Source organism: Artemia franciscana, chromosome 8 (genome assembly GCF_032884065.1).
Source record: "Artemia franciscana chromosome 8, ASM3288406v1, whole genome shotgun sequence".
Taxonomy (NCBI): Eukaryota; Metazoa; Arthropoda; class Branchiopoda; order Anostraca; family Artemiidae; genus Artemia; species Artemia franciscana.
In genome coordinates, this window is record NC_088870.1 from 31,333,465 (window position 1) to 31,357,043 (window position 23,579).

A 23,579-nucleotide genomic window follows, 5' to 3' on the forward strand; every position below is an offset into this window, starting at 1 on the left:
GCAATAAAACAAGTTCAACTGGGCTTTTGATGTTTAGGGGTTAAAACCTTGTTCACGCATCACACAACTTAAGATCTGAAGAGACGGGTTTTAATACCCTTCTGTTTATGGCTCCAAACCACTCAAACCTTGCTTCTCCTAAAATATCATAATTTTTATAGGTTCAATGCAGCTTTTGTTCAAGATGACACAAGATATACCCCACTAAGTCCGCAGGGTATTGACAACAAGTTTCGTCAAAGGGCCCTTGATGGCTTTGTTGCTGCGATTTCGCCGTTTAATTTCACTGCCATTGGAGGAAATATTGCATACACGCCGACTTTAACTGTAAGTACAATGAATTGTGGTTATATTTTAACTTTACACCGGTGACTATCATCTGGGATTTGTTTCAGCTTCACAAGGAGCTACTTACCCACCAATCCCAAGTTCGTCGGATGCAGTATGGTTGGATCATCACAGATATTTATCCAGTATTGTGCTTAGTTGAAAGTGCTGTGATAACTAGGAATGACTACAAATCCATATACTTTCAAGTATAAAAACGTAAGCTTAGGATTGGCTATGGTTTAGACAGCTCTAGGATTAAAGTTTAATTTCTTAACATCAAAGTTGCTCTTTCAGGCTAAAACATACTCTGCGCTACAGTTGAGCGAACTCTGTTTATTTATATACTAATCAGTGTGAACAAGCGACATTTATATTTATAATTATGATAATTATAACCATGATATGACATGTAAAACTTTTTAATGTTTATAGCTTCGAAAAATTTTGAGAAGGAAACAAGCATTTGTTCACATAACTGAGCTTGGTAAAGCTACAGAAGAGGGATTTTCACGAACTTTGGCAGCTGTTATGCTTCTTAAAGATAACTCCTTGAATCGAAGGTCATTGAATGAATGATTGGGAAATGCTATTGACTGTCGCCTTAGGGACTCCTTTATGTATCTGCTAGCATATGCCTCGACGTCTTTGGATGTTACATGCTCCATTTGATCTTAGAATTTTCACTTAGATTGTATTGTTTTGATCATTTCAAGCGGTAAGACAAAGTGAGTATGAAAAAGTCCAACAGGTAAGAAAGGTAAAGCTAGGTATAAAAGCTTTCACAGAGTAATTGCAAGATATCAAAATAATTCAAAGGCAATTTGACAAAGTCATAATGAGACGATATGACGGAAATTCGTATAAAACTTAACCGGTAATAAATTTGATAATAACTGCTGGTAAAACTAGTAATTAAACTTAACTGGTAAAACTTCCACTAAACTGATGTAACTGTGAAGTTGAGAATGTGGGAGAGAAGCAATGTCAAGATGGTAGGCTGTGGCTACCATCATGTTACTTCTCACTCACTTGGAAGCTTTTTATGGTAGGTCAGTGGTGGCGAACCTGTTGATATCGGCGTGTTGATATTTTAGAAAATCTCTTATATAACTCGAGTACTTCGTCAAATATAGTTGGATAATTTTGATGATATCTATTCTTCGCTCGACTAATTCTTTGGCTATAGTTTTGAAGACTTTTACTAGTGAAAGTGGCACAAAAGGAAAGTGAACCCAAGCAAAACCATAAGAGGGAAGGGGAGCCTGGAGCCTCTTGTCATTCGTGAACTGAACAAAAGCTGAAAAATAATGTACATTTTGGAGGAGGAATAATAATAAGAACAGTTATAATTAAGTTGTTTGAAAACTTATGATTGGGCACCTTTTTGTAGCTGATGTTTATCCGCTAATTTTTCAATCGTAGGTGCTTGTCTGTACTAACGACACTTTAGGGGAAAGCAAGTCCACGTGCTTTATTTATTATCAGATTTCCTTTTATCTTTTTAATGCTATTTAATGCTCTGTGCAAAGTCTCAAAACAATTTTAGCGAAATATTCGTTTTTTGTGTGTTATAAAATAACATTCTATTATGTTAATAAAATAACATTGTGTTGAATTAATGTTAGAAAATATTAATCAATTTAACCCAAGGATTCATACTTTTCATTATTCGATCAACAAAGACGAAGTGCTACGTTTAGTCCAAATACTATGTTGAGATTAGCCAAGCTGTTTTTTTTTTTGTTTTTGTTGAGGGGAGAGGCGGGTTACAAAAATGACCTTTTTTGCTCGCAAGATCTACATGAATGTTTTTTGTTGTTTATTCTTTTGTTGACGCCTATCGCCAAAAAATCTCATGGCGTATCAATTCCGAGAACGGATCTACAAGACAAATCGTTTTCAAGCTTCTCCCTTCACTCCTTCCCTGCTTGTAAAACCTGAAAGATTCCACGGAATGTAGTGTGACATAAAATGTAAGACTTGAAAGATTCTGTTATTCTTAACCCCTAAATATTGGCAATACAAAGCAGGCTTAGAATTAGAAATAAGTTCAATCTTGATTATTTTTTCAAAGTTACGAGCTCAAAGTTTTTACGGACTCTAATTGGGATCTTAATTTCGTCCCTGAAGGTTTCAATCATTGCAATAAAGGCGCTGGTAAGTTTTTGTTAGTTCTTATAAATTTAGATTAGATAGAGAATGTTAGAAAGTTATTCAATTTTATTGCTATAGATTTAATGCCTTCCGTGGAACTTAATCTAATTTGCTGATTTTGTTTTCCTTTTCAAGGGAAATGTCGTTCTTTGGAAGCCTTCTGACACTGCCGTTCTTTCCAATTACATGGTATACAAAATATTGACAGAGGCAGGAATGCCATCTGGTGTTGTCAATTTCGTACCAGCAGATGGCCCGGTTTTCGGCAACGTTATTACGCAGTCCTCTGAACTTGGAGGAATTAATTTCACTGGATCCGTACCGTAAGCCAAGTGTTTTATGGAATGAATTGCTGTTTTTTAATGATGCTTAGTATTTCTTTATGTTTTCGGCAAAACATTTTTCTCTAGTTTTGTGATTTTTGGCAATTTTTTCTCTCGCTCTCTTTGTCTCGCAATTTTTCTCCCTTGTAATTTTGTTTTTATCGTTGGTAGCAACCCTAATTATGATAGTTGAATATTTTAGCCAAAAGAGGTCAGATTCCATTAATTTCTTCCCTTACGATTTTTTTATCTTGAATTTGGTATTGTATTCCGAGGATATTTTTAAATTCTGGCTGTTTACCAAAAATTTATATTCAAATGTTTGTCTGGGTCGATACTTTCTCGGCAGTAGCAGCTTTATGCCTTTCAATCTGGAGTGCTAGGTATACCACAGGAGTGTAAAAATATAAAATAATAGGAAATTAATGTCATATGTCAGAAAAACAGGGGGAGGGGCAGCTGTCCCCTGTGCTGAAGCCTAGAACCGTCACTGTTTCTCGGGGCTCCTTTTTGGACATGTAATTAGCTGTAAATTTTCCAATAGGAAAAATGTCTCAAAAATAAAGAAATGTACAAAATCACAAATTACAATGGATATTTCCAATTACATGGTATACAAAATATTGACAGAGGCAGGAATGCCAGCTGGTGCTGTCAATTTTCGTACCAGCAGATGGCCAAAATGAAAATAAACAAAAATGTCTCAAAAATAAAGAAATGTACAAAATCACAAATTACAATGGATATTTTGAGGATTGTGGATTCCGTCGAATAAAGATGAAAATAGTTACGTGGAATAGATAAACCAGCTAAAAAGAAATAGACGGCGATAGCTTGGCTCGACATGAGGGCGCCAGTTTATTTGGAGTGGGAGGAGGAGGAAAGTTTACGCGGTAAAAAAAACAAGGGGTAAAAAAAGATAATATATGCGAAAATGGGCAAATACTCATGCATATGTCTCACTTTACCCCTTTTTCGGAGACTTTTCTCATCAGAAAATGAAACAGAAAAGTGAAAACTGAAGAATGAGCCAACTAATAACTGAAGCCACTAAAGTAAGTAAAAATGACAAAATGCTCTCTGTTAACCTGAAAAAAGAATTCAGAGTGCGTTTATATCCCCTACGTATTAGCATAAGATTATTAACTTATGTAGGGTCGAAAATACAGAAAGAAGTACGCCCTGTTACAAATACGAATGGATCGCAAATTAAAGGAGAAGGTATTATCTATCATAGAAATGAGCCATTATCTTGATAGAAATCAAAGTTATGTACTTGTAAAACTCGACATTGGTCCATTCATCTAAATAGGTTTGTTTTCGTAGATGTAGCCAGTATGTAGCTGTAGTAACAGAGTAAGCGGTTTGTTAGGATTAGGAATAAGGAGGAACTCTATATATTTGTCTCTATCCCTTTTGTTGTTTCTGCGCAAGCCAAACAGTATATTGATATATTTGAGATTTAGTTCCGAGTTTGAAATTTGCTAATAAAGACGTAAAAGTTCCTATATTAGGGTTTTGGAGGTGGGTATGAGAGGGGGAGTGTCTGACGTTCTAAAGTTTCTTAGTAAGATAACTCCTTTCGGTAAAAAGAAATATATTATGCTCTTAGATTTTGAAAAAAATAAAAGAGTACACACAATTTAGATTAAATGAATGGATTTTTTTTATAGGACATTCCGATGGCTATGGAAGGAAGTTGGAAATAACCTAGAGAAATACAGATGCTACCCCCGACTGGTGGGAGAGTGTGGTGGTAAGAACTACCACCTTGTGCACCCCAGTGCCGACTTAGAACGGACAGAAATGCTCAGCTACTTCCAGACTTTATGTCCCAGGATCGCTATGGCCGAAGGTGATTCATTAATTTTCGGATCAGAGAAAGTTATTGATTTTTTTCCTTTTAGATTTAAGTTTAATCTAACTTCAGCATATTAATTTTAATCTTCTTAACCCAGGATTCATTTTGAACTTTAAGTTTCTCAACTAACATTTTGCAAAACCCATAAAGCAGTAGTTACTTTTTGTGAATGCGTTTCTTATTTTTCATGGTTGTTACTTTTTAGCTTTAATCTTGTCCTTTCCTTATTGAAAAAGAATAAGATACAAAAGAAAGTACAAAGTATAACAGAATATATTACATTTTCAGTTAATTTTATTGTTACAAAATTACCCGATGCATATTGTAATTATCATTTAAACAGCGATTTTGACACGGATGGCTATTGGTTTATGTTTTAGAAAGTGAGTGAAGTAAGTGCCGTCCATTACCGGACGAGAAAGAAACGATTTATGTTTGATAAGTAGCATAGTATTTTGTATTAACGAAAGAACTGATTAGCTGTCTTTCCTTTTTTTTAGATGGGTTGCCGATCACACTGTTATAATCTTTCATTTTATTGCCTAACCAAATCGTGGGAACTGCTAGCCCGCGTTATGGAATTGCGACAGTTTTTTTCTTTTTTTATGTAGGGGGGACCGGGGTTATCTTGGACAAGGGGTTACTCTGGACAATCCATTTGCTCCCTTATTGTCATCTACAAACATTCCATAAAAAAACATGAAATAGTGTTTTCTAACGTTACATTAAAGAAGCCCATAAAAAAGCCAATAGCTAGACTGTTTTTTAAAAAATTGGATAAAAGTAATTTTGAAGATGAATCTCGTTAATTTTTAATCCTTTTATAAGTTTTTTAGGAGGTCACCGGGAATTTCGATGAGATTAAAACTTCGCAGCTTTAAGTTAGGTATTCTTAGGCTATTTCTATTTTTGAGGAACACTGCCATCTGCTTTGATTTCTTCAGGACGCATGTTCAACTATTTACAGTCACAGTGGGGTTATTTCGGACACCTGTTAAGGGGTAACTTCGGACACTTACTGAAGTGTCCGGAATAACCCCCTTTCAAACCCTCTTTCAAAGATGATAGAACTATGTTATTTCTAGCAGTCGAGAGCTATAAACTTCTCCAGGTAATACAAAATAAATCTATAAGAGTTCTTAGAATTTTTCTTCATTATCCTATGCGATTCGAAAGTTTCTCAGAAACAAGTATTCTCTTCTTATTTCTCAATATATCGAGCCTGAGTCAACCTAAACAAGTACTTTGGATATTCAATCTTTACCCAATTACTTTCAAGTTTCACAAGTTCTTGTCCCCACTTTCTTCTTCGGCTTTGGTCCGTGAGATTTTTTCTTTTTTTTCTTTTTTTTATTATAATGTATCTTAGCATATCTCGCTACTTACTCTATTTGAATGTATACTTTTTTTTATTCCTTAAAGATTTGAATGTATACTTTTTTTTATTCCTTAAAGAGAAAGCTTTAATAGAAATTCACGTCTGCGCTAAGACGCTATAAACGCAAGATGCCAAGTTGACCAATTACGGAATGTATTAAGAAGGTTGCCAAAGCCGTCATCATTGACAAGTCACTATGCGGAAAGCTGTGGAAGAATTTGGTATTAAAAGCACAACCTTAAAAGACTATGTTCAAAGATCAATAGGGAAATAGCTATTGCAGACGAACATTCCCTCTTCCACCACCCAACAGTGGCTCTTAAAGTGATAGCTATCACTTTGATTTGACAGAAAAAAAAGACCTTAAGAGACAAGTGTTTAGTTTTGAGTTAGAAAGATTGGTATTGGAATATTTTGAGTTCCCTTGGGTGCACTTTTTGCAACTTATGATACGCAGCGCTTCTCACATCATATTTAGACCAGTCCATTCAAGTAGATGGATGAACAGTGCCCGGCTTTTACCAACAATGGAAGACTTTATAAAAAAGACATATAGCAGAAATGTAAGGGTTTTTCTCCTAGACAACCGCGACAGTCACTTACACCCATTTTGGTTGACCTGTGCGTTAAAATGTCTACCTTTTGACCCTACTGGTCACACAAGACGCACACTTTGAATGTCGGAGGCTTCAAACCTATTTAGTTGGAACTAAAACGAAAAATAAAAGATCGGCTTTAACTGAATCTGGGTAAACACATATCTACTTACAAGGTGGTAGAGCTCTCTTGTGATCCATATTTGAAAAATGTTTTTCCTTGAAACATAATTTCATTAGTCAATTCTATTGGTATGTGTCCTTTCATTCGTGACATTTTTGCGGAACTGGGTTTCTTTCCGTCTTTAATTACTGGTAGGTCGCTCTTATATGGGGGATTAGCTGATGAATCTACTTCAGAATCGCCAGATCTAGATACCAATATTCTCACTGCCAAAAGTCAAGTTTGGTTTCTCCAGAATTGCATAGATTATTCCCAGGGGCTGGTGGAACTCTGACAACAGCTCATAGAAACCATTTAAGAGGTGAAACTGGAATATTGGCTGACAAACCACAAAAAAAGTGAACTGAAGGACACGCAGACAGCAAAGAAAAGGATGAGCAGACGTGATTATAAAGTCTAATAAACGGTTGGACAACTAAATACAAATCAAAGACTCCCAGACTGCCTCTTCCAAAAGGTGCTGATAGCACCAGACGAGTTTGATAGCAAATTATGAATTATGTGTGAGAGATCAAAAATGAGCCACATGTTCGAATTTAATGAAAGCTATATTCAACGTGTCCGAATTTACCCCTAGGAATGTCCGAAGTCTCCCCACTATGTGGGATGACCTCGGACAGTGAGCAAAAATAGAAAAAAAAAATCAGATCTGTTTAAAGAAGGAAAAATACGAACTCGGGACCAAAGGAACTTCAGGACAAAAAAAGTAGTTTGAGCCTTCGGAAGTCACCAATCGGCCAAGTAGGTTCATGAACATAGCTTCCCAAGAGTGGCTGTCCGGGATAACACCTGCCTCCCCTATATATTTTACACGAAAACAGTATAGTATAAACATATGGACACAAATACAATATAAACAAAATTCTAAACTATAAAAATTAATAATTTCTTGTAAATGTACAAAAGCATACATTCTTACATTTTTGTAGCTGAAAAAAATAATACAAGAAAAACAAACGAAGATATGAGCAATCTTAACTAACAAGAAAAAGAAGATTAAATAGCCCCAGTTTAGTTGCGCAATGAAGACAACCGACCTAGATAATGTTTATCTGCTATAAATCACAGTTTGGGAAAATGAATCCTCAAATTTTGGTTCACTGCTGGACCTTAAACAAATATCTTTTAATGTCTTTAATATAATTTAGATGTCCTTCTGTTTCACAGACTTTTTTACCTGTTTTCACTGTCTAATAAATGGACTAACCCGCATTTGAACGTTTATTTGTTTATCCTTCTATTTGATTTTAATGTCATCTGGATGAAGAGCGATCATGGTTGCATCAGTTGCATCATTAGTTTTATCCTTTTGGAGAATTCTTTAAAACTGCTGGAAACTAGAGAACTTAAAGCTTAGGCAAGTTTCAAGCTTTTTGTAAGAAAGGAAAAGGCTGCTTGTTTTTTTTACCAGCTAATCGTTGAAGAAGAAAAAAAGCTTTTCGGTACAAAGCACAATGAGAAAGAAGACATAACAAAAAGATTCTAATTTATGTTTGTGAGAACAATCGCTAAGTGGTCAATTGAGCTAATTTTGAAAGACTGAAGTAAACAGAGAAAAAAAATACGACTACTAAGTTTTGGGTTGCCTTAGCCGGAACTGTTCTGATTTTTCTTTTATGTTTAATTGTTTAATCAATGCCTTTTTGTCACACATTTTTTGCCCTCTAACATATTTGAGTAAAACTTGTGATTCCTTATTGCTGTTTTGAAAAAAGGACCATTTTTATCGGTTCTCGACTAGTATTGCAATACAGGTACACGTTTTGAAAACTTAATGAGGACAAAATATAAGAGAATTTATAAGAAGAAGAGGATCTGAAATATAAAGCAAGTATATTTTTAAGCTTCAATTAATTTTCTTTTTTTTTAGGGCGGAAAAGATCTTTCTGGTCAGTCTTGAAGTTTAAAATGACCCCCCCCCCTCCCCTGTGTGTGATTATATATGAAAATTACAAATACTACGAGGAGAATTTGTTGTTTTAATTCCTATATCTTTTTAGTTCCGTGACAGCTTTGTAGAGGCAATGAAGTCTTTGAAGTTTGGATCACCGTTGGAATTTGATACGTTTACCTCGTCTGTTATAGATGCTAAAGCAATCAAAAGAATTGGATCATATTTTGAGCATGCAAAAGTTACAGGTGAATTGAAGATTCTGGCTGGTGGTAATATAAACGACAGGTAGTTATGTTAAATTTTTCCTAGTGGAATTTTCTTCACTGGTTCATTTGAGTTTCTATTTAAATTACATTTAGGAGCTAGGAAGTCTCCTTATTCACCTAATTTTCTTATGTTAAGTTCACACAAATATGAGAAAACGGTTTCTAAACCTGTAATTACGATCGCTTGGCCTGTTTTAACATCTAGAAAAAAGATCTACCCAGCATATATATATATATATATATATATATATATATGTATATATATATATATATATATATATATATATATATATATATATATATATATATATATATATATATATATATTCGTTGTCTTTTTAAATTTTCCTCCAAGAATATATATTAATATTTTTACGCTAGTGCTTTTGGCCAAGTATATGAGCTTTTTGTAGTGAAATATACTGATAGTCGAAATAAATTCAAAGCTATGTAAATTTTTGCTTTCTTGAAGAAAGTTTTACAGAAAAAGATGCCAAGAGGCTGTTGTAAGCCATCCAATGGCACCAGAAATTATTTCCGCTTTGCAAGATGTTCCTTCTTGTGTGGTGGATGAATTTTGGCTTCAAACATTTTATCGTTATAGTATAGACACGAGACCAAATTTCCATCATAGTTTAACAAGCTGGGAGACTGTTTTACAAGTTCTTCTGAACATAAAGTTAAAGTGAAAAGGTCGGGTGAGCTCCATCGGGTCTTAGTGAATTCCCCGTCAACCGTGTGATCATGGGATATGCGTTTGGTGCTCTTGTACAATCGACAATTCCAAAGAGGAAACGTAAAGTGTGTGATGAAAAAAAGAAGCTAGTTATAGAGAGTCTTGACTGTGCGGAAAGCAATACCCGTATCGCTCATGCAATGCTATGTTTGGTGACGTAAAATGTTGTGAGACAATTTGGTAAAACGTGTTAAAAACCTGAAAATTCAAAAAGTTAACAAAACATTTACGGCAAAGCATTGAAAATTTCAAGAGAGTAGAATGTTTTGACATGTTTGTTTTTGACATATTTGTTTTAACATGAAACATTTTTGCAACTCTGCAGTTTTTTCTTCTTCTTTTTTATGACAGAAACTTATTCTTCGCCTATATCTATTGCTTTCTATATCTCCTACTAAACAAGAATTGTTTTTGATTCAGTTGGATAGATACAATCTTAATTATCCCTTATTTCCCGTCTAGAGGGATACAAAATTTTGCTGATCTTATTGTTGGCTACTCTTTTTCTTAAAAACAGTCTTTGGGTTAGAAAACTAGGAGAAATAGGGCCAGGTTTTCTTTTGGTTGTTTAATAAGACACTGTGGATCTGTTTTCCGTTTTCCAAAAATTCTTTTATTTAAGCTTTAATCAATATAGTTTAACCAGAAACTTGCTTTTCTGTTTACTAAAGGACTTTACACTGTAGGATTTTAACACTTCGGTCATGGTGTTATGGTGTTGGGTCATGGACCCAAAGGGTTAAATAAATTTCTGTGTAATTGCATTAGTGGAATACAAATGGCTGTATAAAAACATAGGTATTCCTAAGTTCTTATCCTGCTTTTGGTTCGAGTCAGCTGGCCAAGCTTTAGCTTCCTTCCGAAAGTAAAAGCAAAGCTGTTAGGTATTGTTCTTTTGAAGTTTAAGTCTTTGTTAGTTTTTTGTATTCTAAGTTTTATTTCATTTCAGAAGCGAATCTACACTGGACTATTGCCTTGAAAATGTTAAAACATTAATAATGCATATAGGGCTTCATAAGCTTTTTTAACACGAGAACAAATAGCCTTAGATGGTCCTTTACTCCCCCCACTCTTCACTTGAAAAATCTAACATACAACCCAAGTGCAAATTACAAAAAATAACACAAAGTAAATGCACAAAGTTAAATTAAATACCAAAACTCTGCCCCAAGTTCCTATGCACCTGGAATTGAGTCCGGTTAAATGCCATACCCTAAATTGGCACAGACCCTAATTAAGAACCACTGATATTAATTAAACGATAAAATAAGAAGTTAAACTTCATTGATGAGAAAAACAGAACGTTTATAAAGTAATTGACAAAGCTATCTGCTCTCAGACGAACTTTTTCTTCTGCTATGTTTCAGGGCTTTTAGCCTTTAGTTAAGATGAATTAATTTCTCAGATTAAGAACGTAGTCCTAACGTGGGATTGTTTTCCCGTGTCGAAATTTAGGTGAAAGTGAAAATCATGTACTGCTGGTGGAAAATGTAGACTCCTATTTGAATTCTTTAGGAAATGTACTCAAAATGGCTGTTTATTAAGACCTCATTTTACTTTCAAAGAACAAAGATTACCATGCCTGAATGGTAACAACATGAAGCTAGAGAAATAAAAGTTTAGTGCATTGTATGCAATGGCGTTTTAGACTAAAATACTATATAAATCATAAACCCCTCCAAGTGGTTGTTCATTTGCGACAGCCCCAGGACGTCAGCTTTCTATGCCTTCTCCCTACCCCCACCAAATTTTCTGAGACTGCTTATTCTATTAAATATCAAAAGAAAAGGGGGTACCTAGATATCTAGAGCTTGTTCAAAAGCTCTGCGTTCTTGTTTTATCCTGGATGAGTTGTTAGATTTTCGTGAGATTTTCATTCAGATAAGGATAATTGGCTGGATAATCTGAAGAAAAGAAATTATTTGATAAACTTATGACGTATTGCTGCTGTTAAAATACTACAGAAGAGTTGGAGACTTGAAAATCCTCAATCGCAACATTCTCTAAATCCTGATAGAGGCTTTTAATAAAAAATCTAAAGATTAAAAAAGAGAGAAAGAATCTTTGAAAGAAAGAACAAATACATTTGGCAAAGGTAGTAACAGTTTTTTATTCCTCACTCATTAACATGTCCTCTTATGAATTAAATACTTTAAAAAAAATTCAATTTACCAAATCCAGAAGACTTGTTTTCATTTTATAATCAGAGTAGCGTAAAGTCGATCTATTTTCCAGCTCCCACTGCCCGCCATCTCTAATGTCTGTAAGCTATAGTAATTTTTTTGGTTTCAGGCGTTTTGTAACTATTTCTCAATAATTGTTGGCACATAATGTCAACTGGGTAAATTTACAATTTAGTCATAATTTCACTACGTTAGACATGATTACATCATTTTATATGTGTTTTAACGCTAATTTCAAACTTGCGAATCAATATTGTTATTGTTGGCTGAAGAAGCAATAGATTCTGGACATTAGATTTCGGACAATAACGCTGGATACGTTGCTGGATTTTGTAATAGATTTTTGCCTACAGCATCTTTCCGACACAACCCTATTGTAGATTTAACTTCTTATCATTGTGATTTGTACCATGCTTATGACTGGCTTGGTGCCCTCATCTGCTTGTGTGTTTTGCTCTGATATTATCTATTTTGATTGTTTTTCTTTTCAGCACTGGTTATTACGCAGAGCCTACATTTATCAAGACTTCAAATCCGCTTGACCGAATAATGAAAGAGGAAATTTTTGGACCCGTTCTTACTGCTTACGTCTACCGCGATGAAGACATATATGATGTCATGGAACTACTTCAAAAAACAACTGACTATGCACTGACTGGTGCTGTATTTGCTGAAGACAAGTAAGCTTCACTTTTTGTAATTAGAAAAGGTATCTATGTGGGAAAGGTTTCCACAAATTCTGCTAAGAACTATTTACGATTCAGTTTTCTATTACTTTAGAACCTAGGCGACATACCATTCACGATATTTTTCTTACGAACTTAAGAACAAATTTGTTAATGTATGTTGAAGATGAAGATTTTTAACTTATGTGGAATAGTAGTTTTCGTTCTTCGAGACACGAAGAAGTACAAATTGAAAGAAGTATAAAAAAGACATCTTTGGAATAACATCAGTTGGGACTTGAATAATTTATTTAGAAAATCTAAACCAGAACTAAGATGTAAAGCTGAAAACACCGTTTGGTTTAGCCTGCGCAAATATTATGGTATCATTTTATGTTACTAATTAATAACAACTTTCCACAAAATAAGTTTTTCAATGAAAATTAAAGTACTCCATTAAACCAAAAATGAGCAAAAATAGAATCAAATAATCTACCAAGCGTAAAACCACCACAAATTAGCATCAATAAATAAAAAAAAAACGAAACGAACTGAAAATACAATAAATAACCGAGTCAAACTAAAAACGAGCAGAAATTACGACTAGGGCTCACAACTAATATGCCTTCTCAAGACCAGATCATAATTTGCATTTTTATGAAAAGAATACAAATATTTTGCCTATGCTCATATTTATTCCTTAAAACTTTATTCCTTAATTTATTGTTGATTAAAGTTATAAAAGTAAAAATATGAAAAATTAATTTTTTTCAATATTGTACAAATTATGTTCTGGCCTTGAGAAGGCGTAGGGGTTGTGAGTCCAAATCATGTTAATTTCTGCTCGTTTTGAGTTTGACTCGATTATTTATTGTATTTTCTGTCCGTTTTAGGTTTCATTTATTTATTGATTCTGATTTTGATAGTTTTACGCTTGGTAGATTATTTGATTCTATTTTGGCTCATCTTTGGTTTGATGAAGTTCTTAGTTTTTCCTTGAAAAATTTATTTCGTGGAAATTTTATTTTCATTAATTTCTGTTCGTTTTATATTGACATAGTCTTTTTCAGGGAGACAGAATTAGAAGGCTGATTACCAATAGCTTTTGACTCTTAAAAAGGGCACTAGACCTTTTAATTTCCAATCAAATTAGCTCCTTTAACATATCAGTGATATTACTAGTTATGATAGAGCACCGCTGCATATGATATTGTTTATATTTCCTTTTAATACCTGCATGCATATAGCTTTATCGTTTAATTGAAACTCCCCCTAAACGCTCCCTAAAAGTTTCAACTTATTGCCCTTAGTGTCTTTAGTAACAGTAACCGTAGAAGAGTATTAAAAGCATTCACATATTGTCTTTTGGCTAGTTCAAAATCTGTCACAACTTACCCTGAAAGGTCTAACTTAATAAAGTAAGACGTTATTATTATATTGCTTTGTCACCCTTTCGACAATCTACATAATCATTGTTTGTTTTGATTTAGTTCAACGCCTGCATAAATATTCCTTGAAAGCTCACCTTAATATCCCTAGCTTGTGTAGTAGCAATAGTTGTAGTAGCAGTAGTAGCATTAGTAGCAGTATGTACATATCACCTTTGGGTTTTTTCAACATCCCATTGCGGTGTTAGTAGGAGAAGTAGTTGCAGTGTTAGGGTTGTATCAGTAGTAGTAGAAACATTAGTAGCAGTAGTATTAATAGCGGTAGTAGCACGTACATCTCGCCTTTTGATCAGTTGAATATCCATTTCATGATGCCCCGAAAGTTTCACCTTGGCATGGTAAGCCGTTTCAAAAATTGCTGATGGGCGCTTCTGACGCCCTTTTCATCTTAATACTTTAAAAATCTTGTAAACATTACAAGTTGTTGCAATCGAAGCAGTAGTTGGAGTAGTTTAGTAGCAGTAGCACTATTAGTAAGAGTAGCAGTGGTAGTAGTATTAATAATGGCATACATATATTAACTTCTTGCCAATTGATCATCCCTTTAAGTATTCTCTGAAAGTTCCATTTTAATACCCAAAGCCATTCTTGAGATACGCCCTTTTGAGAATCTGCATACATATAGTGTTTTCTGATTTAGTTCAAATCCCCCCTCAATATTCTGTCAAATTTTTACCTTCATACGCTTAGCCTCAATTGCACTAGTATCAGAGTAGTGGTGGTAATAGTAGGAATAGTAGTAGCAGTAATAACATATGATTTGTTGCAGTAGTAACAGTAGTAGCAGCGGTATTAAAAGCATTAGTGGCAGTTACATTTTGCCTTTTGGTCAACTGAATATCCCAATAATGATATCCCTGAAGTTTCCTCTTGATAAGATCAGCCGTTCCAAAAATATTGGTGATACGCCCGTATCAGCAATCTGTACACACATCATATGCTTTGATTTAGTTCGACTTTTCCCTTATCATTTCCTCAGATTTTTACTTCAATATCCTTAGCCGTAGTAGTACCCGCTACAGTAGCTTTTTCAGTGATCGTAGTGGTAGTAGTAGTAGTTGTAGTAGCAGTAAAAGCAGCGGTAGTTGTAGTAGTAGTAGCGTGCAAATCTTGCATTTTTGGTCAATTGATCATGTCTCTTATCATTTCCTGAAAGTCCTAAGTTAGAATACTCAGTCATTACTGAGTTGCGACCTTTTGATAACGCGTAGCCACATAATATGTTTTGATTTAGTTTAACAGTCTCCTAAACATTCCTTGAAAGACTTACCTTAATACCCTTCGTATTTTGTGAAAGTAGTATTTAAACATGGGTACCTTTTTTCAATAACATATACTATATGGGAACAATGGACAAGTTGCCTTACTTAGAGCCATTGCTCTGGGGCCTTGGAGAGGGGCCTGGCATAATTATTTAACCTTTGAAATGATGGGCGTGGGGGAGGGGGGCTGGTTGCTCTAAAATACTTTGACTCTTAAAAAGGGCACTGTAACTTCTAATTTCAAATCAAATAAGCCCCATCTGAAGTTTATACGAGTAGCCATTCCATAAACCTTATATGCCCCCAGGCATAACTTACAATTCTTGCCCCAGGGCTGCGGACGTGGGGGGGGGGGGTTGTGCTAACCCTAGAGGCATTGTTAAATGTTATTTGGTCTATTTTGAAAAAATGGCTATATCACAATTTCAATCAAATGCGTTTGACGGGTGCTAGTTGCCCTCCATGACTTTTGACTCTTACAAGGGAAGTAGAACTTCCAATTTTCAACCAAATGAGACACCTCTAAAGTTTATTCAACCATTCCTTCAATAAAGACCTTAAATTCCCCCGCGCATAAATTACAACCCTAGCCCACAGGCTCTTGGGGTTTGTTTCAACCGCAAAAAGCCTTGTTATATGACCTCTGGACTATTTTGGGTAAAATTGCTATCTCAAAATTTTTACTGGATGCATTTCGCTAAAATACGACGCGTGTGTGTGTGTGGGGGGGGGGGGTTAGCTGCCCTCCGATCACTGTTACTCATAAAAAGGGCATTAGAATTTCTGGCTATCAATCCAATGAGCCCACTCTGAAGTTTATACGACAACCGTTTCTATAAAAAAAAACATCTTTTACACTCCCAGGACATAACTTACAACCCATGCCCTGAGGACTGTGTGGGGTGGTTATCCTCAAAAACCTAATTTCCGGACCTTTCAACTGCGCTGAACAAAAGGGCTATCTTGAAGTTTTGATCGGATGTGTTAGGGGAAATGATGGGCGTCGGCGGGAGGGAGGGGTTGATCTTCCTCCAATCGGTTTCAACTTAAAAAATCGGCACTAACCCTTTCAATGTTCAATCGAATGAGCCCTTTGTGAAGAATCTGCGACATTTTTTTCTATAATATATGCCCTGGTCTAAACGAAAAAAATAAACAAATAATACATTGTGCCAATATCTTTCTTTACTTAGGCAGCGCTGTTGCGCTGCCTTTGATAAAATTCGAGTTAATGACTTTGCAACTGAATCACTCTGATTTTTCTTGTGGATTGTTTTTCTTGTTTTTCTTGTGGAGATTCTTGCACATAATCTCATCACTGGAATCAAATTCGGGAATTTATCTTTTATAGGGGTTCGTTGAATGTGTCTATGCGGTTGAGAACCATGTCTAATACAGTGCTGAGAACCATGTCTAATACTGCGCTGAACGTATCCGGAGGAGGGACATGGGCTCTGACTGACATATATTCTTCAGAACGTGCGTGTCAGAATTATTTGACGTGCACTTCTATATTGCCTGGCATCATGCAATTCCAATAATATTCAAGGTTTAAGCATGTTCCAATTTTTCAGGGATTTCTTGACTCGTGCTGCTCAAGAATTAAAATATAGCTGTAGGAATTTCTACATTAATGACAAATCAACTGGAGCAGTTGTTGGACTGCAGCCCTTTGGTGGAAGTAGACTTTCAGGTAAGGTGGCTGCTAAGAGAGAGAGAGACTTTTAGTTTAGAAACGATTTTCACAGCGCGTGGCGCCGAATTAGCGCTTTATGTCAGGTATTACAGTCAGATAAAACTTGTCAAATAAAAAAAGGGAAAAACACAGACAAAGACACACAGTGTCAGACAGACACTTGTCAGATTAAAAAAACCGATCATCGACTAAAAAACTGAGTCAATACGGTAAATTCACTGATTAATAATGTTTACAAATGCTGGAATGAAACTCTACGCGTATCTCTCGTGGATTGGTGGGAGAGGTTGAAGGGTGGGACTTTCTGGGAGTTGGGTCTTTGAGGTCGGGATCTTAAAGGTTGAAAGGGCGGGGGGAATAAATCTTGGAAACGGCTTTTGTCATGGCTTTATTGCCAAACTTGGTACACAGAAGGGTTCTTCTCTCTGATAAGGTAGTGAGCTGGAAATGCTTAAGAAGAAAGTGATATGGGAGTTTACCTTGACCATAGATAATTCTTAATACTCGCTTCTGGACTGACTCTATTGAATAAGATTGGGAAATAGTTGTACCAAAATGCCAAACCGGACAAGAATATTCAAGAACAGAGCGAATGAAACTTGTATAAGTTCTTAAAAGGTGGAATGCAGGGCAAGAAAACTTGAAGAAAAATTCAAGCGTAGAAAATGCCAAATTAGCCTGGTTTGTGATGTTAGTAGCGTATAGCATATGTATTACAAACAAACTGGATCCGGGAGGGGGGGCTAGGGTAATTGCTCCTTCACGCAAGATTAGTCTAACAATGTCCCCCAGGAAGATTTTGGAGGAAAATGTTTAATTCTATAAAATCGATATGTATGGATCTAAAGACTCGGTTCTTTAAGTATCTTTTGCTTTCTTGGCCCAAGTAATCATTCACCTCTACCCCCCCCCCCTCCAACGCTCACACATAAAAGTGTTGGTTTGTGTTCACATCTTAAGGAATCTAATTAGTTTTGTTGTTTTTCCCTTGTGTAAGCATTCTTTTATATTTTCCTTATCAAATCGATGTCTGTGGTAAAGTTTAAAGAAGAAATCTAGTCTTTAAAATATAAGACGTTGATTGATCGGTAGATTTTTTTTTTCTAATGGTTTTCAAACCGTTGTTTGTTTTAGAAGTAGTACTTTTCAGAAAGCTTTTCCTTTATGTGAGTGAGCTGATAGCACGCTTATAACTTCGTTTAATAGTACATAAGAGAGGTCACGAAGTATGTTGAACTTGACAGATTGATGAACTCTTTAAAAGACCTTGCGTGATGATTTTTGCAGAATTTGGAAAGGATACTGTATTCTAGTCCCTTATGTTGCTTTTCGAATCGTACAGGGAAGACTTTTTTCTCCTCATTGTTATACTTCAGGCAACTTTTACTTGTATTTTTCGCTCATTTCTGGAAACGCAAATTAATATTCAATGCAGTGCGAAAAGTTCGGTGTAAAGTGTGGAAATTGCCAAATTCACCAAAAGTTTTGACATGCTATAAACCAAAACGTGTGGACTTTTATTAAATAATCTATCACATTGTAAAACCTGTGTATAAAATTATGAAACATGTTTTCTGCTTCAGATGTTTAAATTAAGTTTCTTAAGCATTTCTGTATATCGTGGAGGTAAGAATCCACGTGAAATGCATTCAAACGACGTTCCCTAAGAAAACTTACCCCCTCCCCTCACCTCCTGCCATTCCACACCTGTGCGTAGATTTCATCTTAAGATTAGTTTATATAGGCTACATTAGGCTATATTTATGCAGGTGCAAAGATATGGATCTTTTCATCCTTGTAAGTGTAATCGGAGTGTATGAGACACATTGTGTGTACGAGACACAGGCAGTACGATTTAAACTCGTAGGGATATTATATCTTGAGTCGACGTGAGTAAAGGAATGCAATGGCTCAGAGCAAATTGTAATTTTTGCAAAAGGTATTTTGAGGAAATTCACTTCGGAGTTTGAGTTTTTCTATTTTAATAATGCTAGGCAACTGCTTTATTCTCACGTATTATAGGGATCTATAGACTAAGTAAAATTCTGACAAAACAATCGAATTCTAAGCAAATTAGTACAATGGATGATGCTTTCGGCTCATTTTAGCCCATCTCGGAAGTACGACAATTTCGCTCTGTGGCTCCATATTAGGTTGTTAACAAATGTTGAAAATCGTCAACAATGCTTCAGCGAGTAGGAGTTTTTTTTTAAGATGGTGAAATTCTTGAAACACAAAACGGAAACATGCTACATGAACACAATTTTCTGAATACGTCTGGATAAATTTCTAAGAGATTCAGTTGACATTTTTTTTTTTGGTTTTCGTCTTAGATGGTTATTCTTTTTGTTTTGATGGTTTATTCTTTTTTAGGAACTAATGACAAAGCAGGCGCTCCGCATTACATAAGTCGTTGGGGATCATATCAGAGTGTTAAGGAAAGTTTCACAAAGCTGAACACATGGAAATATCCTTACATGGAAAATTGAAGATTTCACTGATTATCTTTTCTTATATACAACATAGTCTAGAGCTATATGTATAAGGTTTTTAACTGCAGGGAAAATTCCCTCTTTTTTTATTGGAGAATTCTTTTCATTTTGCTGTTATCGGTCTAAAGTAACATAACATGCTAAATATAAGTACCTGTACTTAGCTATCCTTTCTATACATTCTCTAAAAGGTTCTGACTCACGTTGCGTTTTTCAAGCTGTTTTGTGAATTTGGGCTTATTTAACACCAGGTCTTTGGAATGTTAGTTTTTTCTATAAATTAGCTCTCAGTTTGGGCATTTGTGACGCTACTTTTCTAGTTTTGGATTTCGCCTCTCCAAAACTAAAATTTTGTAGTGAATCTCTGGAAGTGTTTATTGCAAAAATGGAATTGGTCAAATGTAACTTGAAATGCTTTCTATTGTATTCTATCTATTCTATAGTCTATCAAAATTTCCTCAAATCTATTAAACTTCTGTTAAGTGGTTGCTTTCCTCTCTGGTTGTTCTCCGAGTTTATAGATTCCCTCTGTTTTGAAATCTGGGTAATTATGATGCATATTGGTTTCTTTGAACTAATAGCAAATTATGAAATCTAGATAAAGTTAAAAGTATACTTCTAATCTTAAATAGGTTCTTATGTGCTCACTATGGGAGATTGATTTCTAACCGATGTCTTCGTAGTTTTCTTAGTCAAATTTTCTTTCTTTTTTTCCATCCAGAAGTTTCATTCTTAACCAGAAAATTTGTTAGGTTTCCTCCGAAGTGCCTTTTGATTTGACTTGTTTATCCCAACTGTTAATACGTCTGGGTAGCCGAAATATTCACCACATTTGGCAAAGAATCTTAACCAGAGTGAATCGTCTTAGAATGCAGAGGCGTTGCCAAGTTTTACACAAGTCAGATTGTCAATTCTAGAGATGGCTATTAAAATTTTGAATTTGGATATGTTTGTCGTCTTTTTTGTCTTAAGTTATGGGTTACCTCTACCGTCAAAAAGATTTTGTATACATTCAAGACCTATGTATTTTTAGGAATGATAATCAAAGTTGTTTCCTCCTAACTTGATGGAAAATTAATTCTTCTGAACTTTTTGTTTACTTGGACAGTTAAGGGTGATGCAAAGAATTTTCCAATTATTGTTTGACATAATCTTGCCTTAAATGCCCTCCTAAAATGACTCATATGTGTTTAGTTCTTTTACGAAGTGGACTTGTGTATTTTATAAAAAAGAAATAAGACTAGAAACATTTTTTTTTTTCAAAAAAAAGGGATAGGGCTTTTTCGCCCCTGTTTTCCCCCAAATGGTGACCTTGCCTTCAGATACCGGAGTTTTAAATTTAAAATGAAAGTTTTAGAAAGAGAAGCTAGAAACGTGACAAAAGAAATACATTTTGAGTCTTTGTATAATGGAGTGTATTTTTAACTGAACTTTTTATTCAAACAATGCCAAGTCTGATTTAGAAGCTTTTGGTTTGTTTTCTTTTGAACTGCCTTTATGGCTTATGATGACTATGTTGAAAAGCCATATTTCGACTTGTAATTTCTAAATGTGATTGCTTTTTATGGGCTTTATTCAATATTTCTCTTTAGATAACTTCTTTAATTTATGTTCTTTGCTATTTTTGTCAGAAGTACAATATTACATCTCAGAATAAAGCTTAAGGGGGGAGGGTAATTGATGATTTTATAGGAACCAAAAGAAAGTTTTTATTGTTATTATATCAATGACCTCTATATTCAAATAAAAAGTTAAAAGAGAAGTTAAATTAACGGTGAGTATAATAGTCTCAAAGTAAAACAGTAGAAAATTGTATATACTTCTCAGTTATATATATCGTCCCTGATCGTCCCTGAAGGGACGATATATATATATATATATATATATATATATATATATATATATATATATATATATATATATATATATATATATATATATATATATATATATATATATATATATATATATATATATATATATATATATATATATATAAATATATATATATATATATATTTATATATATTATATAATACATATATACATATTAATATATTTGTATTGGATTTCAATAATGTGCGTTTTGCACTATAGTATGGATCTAGCCTACTTGACTTCTGAAAAATTGATGCGTCTTGTTTTTTTAAGACGCTGCCTTTCTATTTCTTTTTTTTAAGGCTGCCAATCTTTTTTCATCTTATGCAAACCCTTTCTCCTATGGAAATCCATTCTTTATACTATTCAACTACAAATCATTAATTTTATCAGACACTAAAAATATGAAAAAAGAGAAAAGAAAACAAGTGAGTGAACCAATTTGGCTTGTAAAGGCTCAAGTATAAATGCTTTAATAAAAGTAACATTTCAGTTTTATAATTAAGCTTCAAGTTTTCCTACTTAAATATTTTATTGCTTTGCGCTATTTCGAAGATCATTTTAGTTAACATTATTTAATTAGTTAATTTTCACTTATATTCGTAAAAATTAAGAACTCTAGTCCCTTTGAAATCAAAAGAGCGGTAGTCTTGATAAATAGTTTTCAAACTTCTGGTTGTTTATTGGTAAATGTAGATGCACCGCGGTGGGTTTCTTCTTTAAAGTTCAATTTGTATCCAGGCATTGGTAGGTTTTTACAGTTGAACTTATAAATGTATATGAGCTTTTATAGATGAATATAAGAAATAAAGTGATTTTTTGGAATTAATTTTTTAAGCTTTAATGTTCCTCTGTGTGAAATTAATTACAGCAGGGAATTGTTTATTATCTGAAAAAGAAGTAGCCCCCCTGATGAACCTAAGTATAGATGGGCAGATAAGTATGTTATCACTCCGAGTCCTAACACAAATATAGCAGTTGCATACACAGTGTATTTTTAGATAAATCTAACTAAATAAACACAAATTCATAAAGTTACAATAATATTAGGTACGTAATAGCCTCATCGTCAAACATGATATGTTTAATAATAGTAATAGTAATTTATTTAAACCCTCTTTACATACATAAAATGCACTTAGAGGAGTACAAAAATACAGAAAATAAAATAAAATTGGAAGCAATAAGCACACAAAAAAACTCACAAAAAAAAACAAATAACATATCAGCTACTTAGGCAACACAATTAAGCTGTACAGTTAAGTGGAAAGTCAACAATATTTTCTCGACCTTTACGGAATCTGCCCACTAGCTGGTCCATTTTTGAAGAAATATCAAAAAAGTACTGGCTACGAGTCTAAAGCGGTAACTGCAGAAGATATTTGAAAAAAACGAAAGAATAGAGATCTATTTTTTTTCCTCAGATATCGTGAAAAAACTCCTCAAAGAGACCAAGAAGAAGACACGTGTGGTGAAAAAAAAGTGTTGTAAAGTCTGCCCAGGGTTATTTTGTGAAACTGGCCTTTAACTCGAGCAAGTAGCCTGTACAATTTTCTAAACTTTTCTTTCAACGCTGAAATAACAAGGGTTTTAGTAGTTTTAACATTTAATCAAAACGGGAGACGTAAACAATTCAGAGAAGATGATGTAGAAATAGTTTCTGAGGCACCAATAGTAACGGGAGATTGTTGAGACGAACCGTAGAAGAGCAGCTCAGTTTTAGAGGAGGCGACTAGAAGTCCAATCTCATTGAAACAAGGGCAAACTGAACTAACTGTATTTTGGAGAACTTGGAGATCATCTGATAGTAGAAGCATATCGTCTGGGTAACAGAGGGTGCTGACATTAATTTGGGGTTCAATTAGAAATGGAGGAATATTTTTAGTAACGGTTCGGATGACATTATTGAAGAGATGGACTAAGTAGAGAGTCTTGTTTCACACTTTTCCGAACAGTGATGGGTTTGCTCAGCTGGCTACTAAGCCGCACCTGTATGGACGTATTACCATACCAATTCCATAAGAGATGACAGACAAAAGGATTTATTGCACTTCTCTATAGAGAAAGAATAGCACGTGGATGGATAACTAAATTGAACGCCTTTGAAATGCCAATTGCACTCTCGTACAAGTTCATTTTCAGCATCGCATAGCGGTTTAAAATAGCCAAAAAGTTGCGTGTGCAATTTGCATACCCACGTCTTCGCTAAATCCAAACTGGTTGTCCCCATGGT

The 23,579-nt window shown here is 34.6% G+C and overlaps 1 protein-coding gene across 1 annotated transcript in view; it reads left to right on the forward strand.

Moving 5' to 3' along the window:
* LOC136030295 (delta-1-pyrroline-5-carboxylate dehydrogenase, mitochondrial-like) overlaps positions 1-22,171 on the forward strand; it is a 66,480-nt gene extending 44,309 nt beyond the window's left edge. The window contains 8 exon segments of the mRNA XM_065709168.1: positions 162-327; positions 2,620-2,807; positions 4,481-4,603; positions 4,605-4,662; positions 8,827-9,005; positions 12,397-12,585; positions 16,855-16,973; positions 19,350-22,171. Coding sequence (XP_065565240.1) covers positions 162-327; positions 2,620-2,807; positions 4,481-4,603; positions 4,605-4,662; positions 8,827-9,005; positions 12,397-12,585; positions 16,855-16,973; positions 19,350-19,465 — 1,138 coding nt within the window. The 3' untranslated portion in view covers positions 19,466-22,171.
* Positions 22,172-23,579: the final 1,408 nt, after the last annotated feature.